This window comes from Solanum lycopersicum, chromosome 1 (assembly GCF_036512215.1).
Source record: "Solanum lycopersicum chromosome 1, SLM_r2.1".
In the NCBI taxonomy this organism is placed as follows: Eukaryota; Viridiplantae; Streptophyta; class Magnoliopsida; order Solanales; family Solanaceae; genus Solanum; species Solanum lycopersicum.
In genome coordinates, this window is record NC_090800.1 from 91,127,341 (window position 1) to 91,137,643 (window position 10,303).

Genomic DNA, 10,303 nt, shown 5'->3' on the forward strand with positions numbered 1-10,303 from the left:
AATCTTTAATATATGCAATCTTTTTTGAATTTAATATAACATTTTTAAAAATATTTTATTTTATATATACTAATTTAATCTCAAATAATGGTTTAAATATATATATTTTTTAATTTTCTTCATTTTGTGATACAATTTGATGTTATATTAGTTTCCACTATGACGAATGCACAAAATTTAAATAATAAGATAAAGATTTTAATTTAAAAACATAATAAATACTAACACAATAATTTAAATACAAGACAATAGATACAATGCATAACATAATAATTTCAAAATCACAACAATAATTTAGTAATTCGGTAAGTCGTTTCTAGATTTAACGACATTCGAAAAAGGAATTAGTGTATGATTTAAAGAAGTTGTGATTGTGATTGTGCTTGTTGATTTCTTTTTTCAATTATTCATAGTTATTTTTCAGAAATTTAGAATAATATATAATTTAATATTAAATAAATTTTTTCAAAAAATAAAATTTTTATATTACATGAAATTATATAGGACGATTATTTATAAAAAAGGAAATACGATTTATGTTATGGAACAAGAAAACAAAAAGGAAATAATAATAATAATAATAATAATAATAATAATAATATCGAGGAGAGAAAAAAAAATCTTTTTTAAAGAGTAAAATAGAAAATTAATTTGGAGTTTATTATCTAAAAAAATAAAAAAATTTATATTTAGAGAGTAAAATAGAATGTAGAATTGGAGATGCTCTTATTGAAGGTCAAAATTACACTATTTAATGAATTATTTTACTAAATTATCCTTGTTGATGGTTATTGAAGTTACAATTTCAATAAATTTATAACGCGTAAATGCTCATAGTACTAAGATTAATATTGAGAAAATATATCTCTCTAAATTTATTTTAGCAAATGAGTAAAAAGAGTTACATTTTTTAAAGGAGATATTTGCAAATAGCTATTTTAATAAATTTAATTATACTTTATAATTATAGTTGACATATTTACATATTGTAGTTATCGTTTTAAGCTGTCTTGTTTGTATGTCTGGATTTGTATAAATTGGTGAATTTGTATAATTTGTGGGTACATTTATATAATTTAGCTATTTTTATAATATTTGAAATAAATTTATATAATTTAATTTAATTTTAAAAATAATTAGATTAACTTTTGAAAAGCGTAACATAATAAATACGTGAATGAAGAGAGTAATTGAGAACCCTTCTTGACCTTAATTAATATGAAATGATACGTTTGGAATTTTTTTTCATTTTTCTTATATATAAAAAGAAGTAATTAAAATCCTTCTAAACAATTATGTAGGTTTTTTATTTTTTTTTATAAAAAACAATATTTTTAAACTTCTTCATTAAGTAAAATAATCGCAATAAGATTATTCAATATATGGATACAATGCAAAGATTTTATAAAATTGATGCAATTTAAATGGATGAATATAGCTTATTAGTTTATATTTTTAAAGCTATATTATTAAAATTGAAATTTTTAACCAAACTGAGTCATTATATAAAACAATTTACCAAAGTAATATATTTTTCTAAAATTTTACAAAAATTTACTGCGAGTAACGTATATCAATCTGACGCCATTAACTTTTTAAAAATAAAATATATCCTAAAATGTTACTGTGGAATACGTTTATACTAGTTTTGTAAAATTTTAGAAAAACATATTATTTTGGTGAATGACTTTATATAATGGCTTAGTTTGGTTAAAATCCCTTGAAATTGACATGAGAAATATCAAAGTTGGCTTAAGATGATTTTGACTAATACACGTTAAACATTCATAGAATGCATATAACTTAAAATTCTTTTTATAAAATATTTGCCATCAAATCAATTCTTTCTTCACCACACAATAAAATAAGTTAGGTCCTTTTCCTTATAAATAATGAAACTTGTAAGATTATTAAATCTTGAGATCTCAGCAGCCAAAAAGGTAATTAAAGGGGTTGCAATTTTCATGTTAAAACAGTGATAATTAGTTGGTTTGCCATTTATTCTAAAGTTAAAATCATTTCTCCCTTTTAAGTTTAAAGACTTGCAAGTTTCAATAACATGGCCCGGTACATTGCTTCTTAATTAAATCACTTCCTCTTTGTGAATTAACTACTACCAATCATTTACTACTCTTTAGGGAGTACTTAATAATAATATTTTTTTTTAAAGAAAAAAAGACTAGCTTCTTAACCCTAAAACCTCATAGTTAAATAAGATTGAATCGATCAAAATTACATATATAAAATTATAATGATACATGAAATAAGGAAAAAATTTAACAGGTAGTTGAACAATATGAATTAAAAAAAGATAAAAAAAAAATATAGGTTCGTGGGATTTAGAGTTATACTCATGTTCTGTGCGGTACTGGACAATTTACTCGTGAATCTTTCACGATCTTGTAAGCCTGATTGATAGTTTAAGATCACTAAGAGAATGAAGAAATACTAAGAAAACTTTGTATTGTTTGGAAGATTGCTTACAACTTGTTGAATGCCTTCACAAATGAAAGTCCCTCTATTTATAACTTAGCGGGTCATCAACGGGCTATGCCACTGATAAAAATTGCTATTTTATTTTTCCTGCTTCATCCAAAAATAAAATAAAATAAAAATTACAATCCTTTAAAAACAATGTGTCTGTCAAGAGAAGAAATTCCATATCCTTAGAATGTATTTTCCTAGACCTATCAAATCTTCATCATGTTTGTAAAATTAATCAATATTCTCTCAGAATATGACATATTTCATGCTTAACATAGCAACTAATTAATTAGGTACCACGTAACCTTGAAATTTAACAAAACGTTGACAAATAATGCAGTTTAAAAGTAGTATTATATTCCACGGACAAATTTTAATACCTTTTAATCTTTACCTTATTGATGTAGTCATCTTCCAAACAAAATCTTTTACTTCACATTCTTAAATACACTCTTTGGGTAATGTACCTTTTTTCTTTACTCAAGTTTTGGCTACTTGTCTATATTTTAAGTCAAAACTTATGTCACTATTATTATTGATTACATGCAAATTCCTCATTCAATATTTTTGTATAAATACCTATGCATAGTTATTTTTTATAGCATAACCATTCTTACAATCTCAAAGAGAGAAAAGCTACGTGATAAAAGATCGAATATAAACCCTTTTCATGGCTCGAGTTATCATTCAATACATCACAATATTCTTTTTTCTTCATCTCCTTTTAGTGAGCTTGGTCATGCACGCTACGGAAGCTAGGCCATTTATAATGGTGCAAAATTCAGAAAAACATTTTAACGTTGTGGTGAAAAACTCCGGTCCTAGTCCTGGAATCGGTCATCATGACTACGGGGATTTGGAGAAACCTATTGTTATTGGACATAATTCTTCTGGTCCAAGTCCTAATGAGGGACGACACAAGTAATTATTATAAAATTAATTACTCAAACTTAGAGAATGTTTGAAGAAGCTTAGTGTTGGTGGTTCATTTCATCCGAAAGTAGTCAAGAAATATATAATACTATACTACGTACTATAGTGCAATAAGTACGTAAGTTGTCAATAAAAATGAACAATTATTAAGAAGACAAAAAAATGTTTACGTGTTACTTGTACGATTATTGTGGATTATGTCATACGTTTGATGTATTTAATATGTTGTTTCTGTAATTAGTCACTATTATAGTATTATATTCTTCATGTATGATATAGTGTAAGATCGATTGCTTCCTTACTGTAGAACAATATGTATAAAGAAAATAAAATCTATCGCATAGTATTACTACTCAGTGATGGGAAACTTGTTAACTTTAAGTACATATATAGCATGCAAAGACTATATATTATAATTAGTTGCCATATTTGCTATTAATCATTGAAAATGTATACTAGCTAATTTTATGTGGTATACAGTTGCTATGTACCTTTTTTGTTTTCCACGGCTAGATTACCCTAAGTACTACTCTGTCAACTACAATTTATATATTTAATCTGATTTTGACTTAATAAAGAAGTTTTAAAAATGTAAAGAAATTTTTTTAATGTTAAATCTTAAATTGATTAAAGATATGTATAATGTATCAAAAATGATATTTATTTTTATATTCTTAAATATTTAAGGTTAGAAAATTAATTAAATAATTATCAGAAATGAAAAATATATTATATTTAAAATAAGCTAAAAAGCAAAATAAAATAACAAAATGGACTAATAAGGAAAGTACATAAATAATTGAATATTTTATTAACTGTTATCGCAAAAGCAACGATTCACTTTCCTATCAAAGCGATTATGAATTAACTCGATCTCTAAAATGAGAAATCAAAAATCTAATGAGAAATCAAAAAGAAAAAACCAGCAGCGCTTTTCGGGGAAATAATTGAAGTAAAGATTATTTCGAGGACGAAATCATATGATTGTTCAGAAGTGCAGGATCATTTTTGCAATTTCCCTAAATCGTAGGTCAAATTGTTGAAATCCGTTTAAACCCCTCTCTGCTGTTAATGAAAACCCAAAACCCACGAAGAACCACAGTTATGGCACGGCCTTGGCTATTCCGGCGAGTCTTCCACCGCTCTCGACAGCTTTTCGCCGCCTCCGACGACGTCCAGACACTGTACTCAGCTTTTTACCGGTTGCAGTGTCACTACGCCACCACTGTAACTGATGCACAAGTCTGTAATAGGAATGAAAATGAGAAAGCCAAGTGGTTAACTCTACCACCCTTCACTGCCGCCGTTAACGGTGCTGCTTTAGGAAGGGAACTCGCCGGAGTTAAAATGGACGTCAATGAGAATTCAACCAACACCATGACAGCTCTCAAATGGGTTCAACGTTGCTGCCCCGAGTTACCGAAGTCCCTAGTGCAGAAGCTTTTTCGCTTAAGACAGGTTCTAATTCTGTTACGATCTTCAACTATTTTGTTATGTTCTTTACATATTATTGATTCTAGAATCGTGTGTAATCTATTTTTATTTTTACTTTAAAGGAAAAATACGCCAAGGATACAAATTTTTGCCTAAATTTGATCAATTTCGTCTATACAATTTCCATTTCTTCAAGTTGCATATTGCGAGTAACATTTGAAGAACTTAAGGGATTTTGTTATACTAGACGGCAAAGCTCATAGCTGATACATATAATTCTCAAGGCTGAAAGCTACAAAATTTATATATGATATTTGTTGCTGAACACTTAGTATAAAGCTAGAGATCTCATTTTCTTTTGAAATGTTAAAAACCAATATCTGGGATGATCACATTATTGATTATTCTCAATTACAAGCCTTCATCAAGAGTATTGACAATAATTACTTTGTACATGTCATACTTACTGGAACTGTAAAGGAATTACTTAATAACATTTCTTCCTTGATTTAACATTATTGTTTCTGCAGGTTCGAAGAGACTCTTCTAACGTTGAAGAACAGCGGCCCAAGAGGGTATGATTTGTTTCTCTTTTGGCATTTAGTTGTTGATTCTTAAATAAGAGATCTTGCAAGTCTATCTACTGACATCTCCATGAGATGTATTTTGAATGCTATCAGACCAATTTTTGCATTCTCAATGTTGTAATCTAATATTTCATGTTTTTGGCAGGTTTCTGCAAAGGAATCAATGAATGTTGGAGATAGAATATTTCTTCCGATAACTGTTCAGAAGTTTCCCTCTGAGAAAGTAGTTTATTACCCTTCTAGTGAAGAAGAAAGGAAGTTTGTGCATAGCCTAGAATTGTATAAGGTCCAAAATCTATATCTGATTTTTGGACTTCCCAACTCTTTATCTTCCTGCAACATCCCCCAATCTAAATCATTGCATATGAAGGGGAACATACCCAACCTATGTGCTTTATGAGTCTGATGCATTTCTGTTTTCCTGTAAAATTTCAGGATGCAGAAATTATTGTGGTCAATAAACCTCCAGGAATGCCAGTTCAGGTTAGTTGTCAATACCCAAGTTCTTTTTATTGGATTGTGAGAGTTAATATTCTTATAACAACAAATGGATCTTTGGACAGGGTGGAATTGGCATAAAACGCAGTTTAGATGAACTTGCTGCTAAGTATATGAGTCATCAGTACTCAGAGGCCCCTCGCCTGGTATGTTTCATGGTTTTAGCATTCATATTTTTTTCAAAATAATTCCCTCGTCTTCTTCTTTAGTATGTGGTCAAAAAGCACAATTCTAATACCTAGGATGTACTATGAATAATCCATTTATTTATTTTCTGTTTTTTTTGTTGATTTAGCAAGTAGTGGAAGCTGTTGTTATTTCAATTCATCCACAGCATATTCTGTTCATTGTTGTGAAAAGAAACATGTGCATCGAATGGAAGAAGAATAAGGAAGTCCATTTGCTAGGTTATAGGCTTTCATGTGTACATGTCATGCTATGGGAAAAAACTTTGTACTCCAGTCTTTATGGTTGGATTTTGAGGAAGTACGTCTCAATCTTTAGCTAAAGTCTAGAAAATGTGCACATGAAACAATGGAATTGTTGGAAGATTTCAATATTGTTTGACTCGAGTTTCATGGATGTTATACAATGAGAAGATCTCTCTTCCCTGTGTCAAGTTACTCTAATTGCTCTTCCCTTTCTTCTGCTACTTATGTTAGAAGGCATTCTAAATGTCCTCTTGTTTGTCTTTCTGGATTGAGTACCCTTTTGGTGAATCTTGTGTCTGTTTGTCCTGTTGCGGAGCTTATTGTTTATTAGGTGCACAGACTGGACAGAGACTGCAGTGGACTATTGGTGATGGGAAGAACACAATTAAGTGCTTCAGCTTTGCATTCGATCTTCCGTGAGAAAACATTTGACTCGCAAAATGAGGTATACTGTGTCTCCCTGCAATATATATGGTGAACTTACTAATGATTGCACTTCCCGATTTTATTTTCTTTTCCAAACCTGATATTGCCTTTCTCTTCTGAAAGGATCTTGAAAGCAAGAAAAGAATTTTGCAGAAGAAGTACTGGGCGCTTGTCATAGGATGTCCAAGACGCTCCGGAGGGATAATATCAGCACCACTTGGAAAGGTTAGGGACAGTGACGTATCAATCAATCTTACAGAAACTATCTATCTTGTTTCCACCCCAAATTTTGTTGGAATCGGCTACATGAGTTTTCCATTTTCATTCTAGTCTATTTGAGCATGTTCATCCCAATACTAAATGATTTACTATCTTTTAAGACAATTTTAGGGGAGTCCTGCAATAAATAAGAAATTGGGGAAGGGGGATCCCCTTTACCTTTTCTTTTTCTGGAAGTGTTATTGAATCTTGAGTTTATTCTAGAACATATACGAGAGTTTAAACAACCTTGTAACTGATGGCTTGCATATCTTTACCAACAAAGATGGATTAGATAACAAATGAAAAATTAAAGATTTATGCCTGATATAACTTTTAGGACTTTGTTAAGACTTCATTATAATCATGTAAATCCTAATCCAAGATGGACTACAATTCGTGTTAATTGACCCCCAAATGTACTCTAATTTATCCTTGCTGGAGCTGTAGAGTTGCTATGTGTGGTGCCGGATAGGGGGGATTCCATAGCAGAAATTCAAACCACTCTCTTGCTTCTCTTGCATCAATAGCTTGATGCATTTATAATCATATTTTTGCTAAAGAACAAGTTGATAGTTTCTTAGCTTTCCTTCTCTCAGCTGGTGTTAGACAACGGGAAATCTGAGCGCATCACAATCATGTCGGATGTCAGAGAACCATCGGCACAGTATGCTGTAACAGAGTATCGCATCATTGGATCCTCTGAGAAAGGCAAGTTCTGAATGCTATCCTGAATACCTACATAAACAAAGGCATGGAACTAAATAAATGAAATGTGGTTGATTATTCTTGGTAACCTCTTAATACACCTTTTAGTTATGTAGCTCTTATAAATTACACAGATCAATGCATCTGCGTTCTCTCTCTCTCTCAATATATATACATATATAACATTTACATTCTTTCACACCCACATACACAGCAGGTGGAGGTTCCACCGAAGCTCTCGTGAAGAGTGTAATTCTTCTTTTTCTCTAAGGTGGTTCGGCAGGGGAGGGACATAGCTCAGACTCTTCCAAAATATTGCCAGGTGTGTCAGATCCTCCAAAATGCTATGCATTTTTGGAGGATCCGAGACGGGTACGTCAACATTTTTGGAGAGTCCGAGCAACATAGACTTAAAGTGTGGTGCAGGGAGTTGGTACAAATAGGAATATATCGTACTCTTATTCCAGTTACGCATTTAAGTTTGACTTGGTTCAATCAGTTAAGGAACAAGGTGATTTACATATTGGTCTATTAACTTCTTAACATTTTTCTCTTTAAAAGTTGAATTCTGAAATGATTGTGTGAAGTGTGCAAGTTTCATCACCGAGACCTAAAGAATAATCTACAGGAGAAGAACTTCTTTTTTAAAATCATTTCAAAGAATGAGCCGTGATATTCAGTTTTGAGTAGTTAAAGACAAAGGCAACACATATAGGTCTCGGATAGTTAAAATTTTTAGGGCTTATGCTGCTGTAGTGTTGTTGAGCTGCTTGTTGACATAGCATGGATTTTATGTATTGGGAAATGGGAAAAACGTCTCCATTGATATATACTTATTTGAGGATAGATTTAATTGCAGAATGCACCTAGACACATATTATCCAAATCATTCTTAGTTTTTCTGTTAGTTATACGCATACATGTGCCAATGGCCAAAGATAGTTACTAGCTCAGCTTGCATTATTTGGATTTGTACACAAACAGTTATAGAGAATTGGTTGCTTCTTCGTTTTAAGATATCAACTCTCATATCTTTTCAAACATATTTGTTTATGGATATATATTTCTCTTTTGGTGAATTCCAGGTTACACATGGCTAGAGTTATCTCCACTTACGGGCAGAAAGCATCAGGTACAGGAAACTGCTTCTCTGTAATGGTAGCTTCAATTTTTTCTGTTATGCTAGTGATTTTATTTTATATTTTTCTTGATAAAGTTAAGCTAGTGTATATTAAACTGATTATTTCACCCTCTGTTTTTGAAGTTGCGTGTTCATTGTGCTGAGGCATTAGGGACTCCAATAGTTGGAGACTACAAGTATGGTTGGCAAGCTCATAGAAAGCTGAAACATCTGCCTTTGCCCACTTCAGTGTTGAACCTAGTTGTGGAAATTCCCAGGCAAAAACCAGATCCTTTCAACCTTCGTTTAGGGAATGGAAGTATTTCAGACAAGCAGCCTCATCTTCATCTTCACTGTAAGGAGATGGTTTTGCCCAATATTTCTCTAGCTTTGCAACGAGCTCAAGTAGTTTCAGATGCTGATCTCGTAGATGTTGAAAGTATCAAGCTGGTTGCTCCTTTGCCCTTCCACATGCAAAAGAGCTGGGATTGCTTGAGTGCTTGATTTGTCTTAGAAATGATGGCTTCTACTGAGCCACAAGTGCACTACTACAGAGCTGGAGTGAGGACACTGACTATTACCTCTTCCCGAGAGAATTCACAATATGATGCACTTATTGTTAACAAGCTCATCTCACCGATTGACTTCCTGCTGTGGAGAGTGAGATCATACTTCATTATGTAATATTGGCATAGTTTTGAGTTTTGAATACCAATTGGTCAAAAGCTTGTATAGTTTGGCCAACTTGAGCTCGACCCATGACATGAAATCAGTTAAGGTTCAGGTCCAAGTCCAAGTTCATTGGGCTGTGTGGGCTAGGCATCATTACATAGATCAGAACCGGGGACTCGGTCCATTAGTCTGGGTGTTGACACCCTATCAAGCCCAAAGAGTAGGTTAATGTTCCCAACTTGTAGCATTTTCTTTTTTTCCATTTTAGTAAATGGGAATATCAAAGGAACATTTCATTATTGCAGATTCTTGCAAAACACTATATTTATGTATTATTCTTTTCCCAATTGTGATGGTGTATGATATAATTAATTTGCATGTACGTGTTGAAGTCAATTATGTGCATCGGTAGGTTTCCGGTCATAGAACAACGTTGTCATTTGATGAAAGACGTTCCTCCTAATCTCTTTTTTAAATCTGTTGACAAACTCATGATTAAGTGGACAATAGAAAACAAATTAGTCGTGCGTTATACAACAAAGACACGTTATTTGACTTTCATTCACTTAAAAAAATAATATGTTTAAAGCTAATTATCGTATTAATTTTATTTAATAGAATAATTTAAGTTGTTAGAAGGGAATACGAATACCTGGTTTCTTTTGTTTTTCCATTCGAGGAAGTTGGTAAAAATTTGATAATTTACCTAACTGATAGACCCTTTTCTCAGCCTTCAAAATTTTTCTGTATTT

At 31.6% G+C, this 10,303-nt stretch overlaps 1 protein-coding gene across 1 annotated transcript; it reads left to right on the forward strand.

The window, feature by feature from the left end:
• Positions 1-4,264: 4,264 nt before the first annotated feature.
• LOC101250345 (RNA pseudouridine synthase 4, mitochondrial) lies at positions 4,265-9,898 on the forward strand. The gene is made up of 10 exons (XM_004230685.5): positions 4,265-4,875; positions 5,382-5,426; positions 5,584-5,724; positions 5,874-5,921; positions 6,002-6,082; positions 6,699-6,812; positions 6,917-7,018; positions 7,651-7,762; positions 8,845-8,891; positions 9,024-9,898. The coding sequence occupies exons 1-10, from the start codon at positions 4,489-4,491 to the stop codon at positions 9,381-9,383; spliced, it is 1,437 nt and encodes a 478-aa protein (XP_004230733.2). The 5' UTR covers positions 4,265-4,488; the 3' UTR covers positions 9,384-9,898.
• The last annotated feature ends 405 nt before the right edge of the window (positions 9,899-10,303 follow it).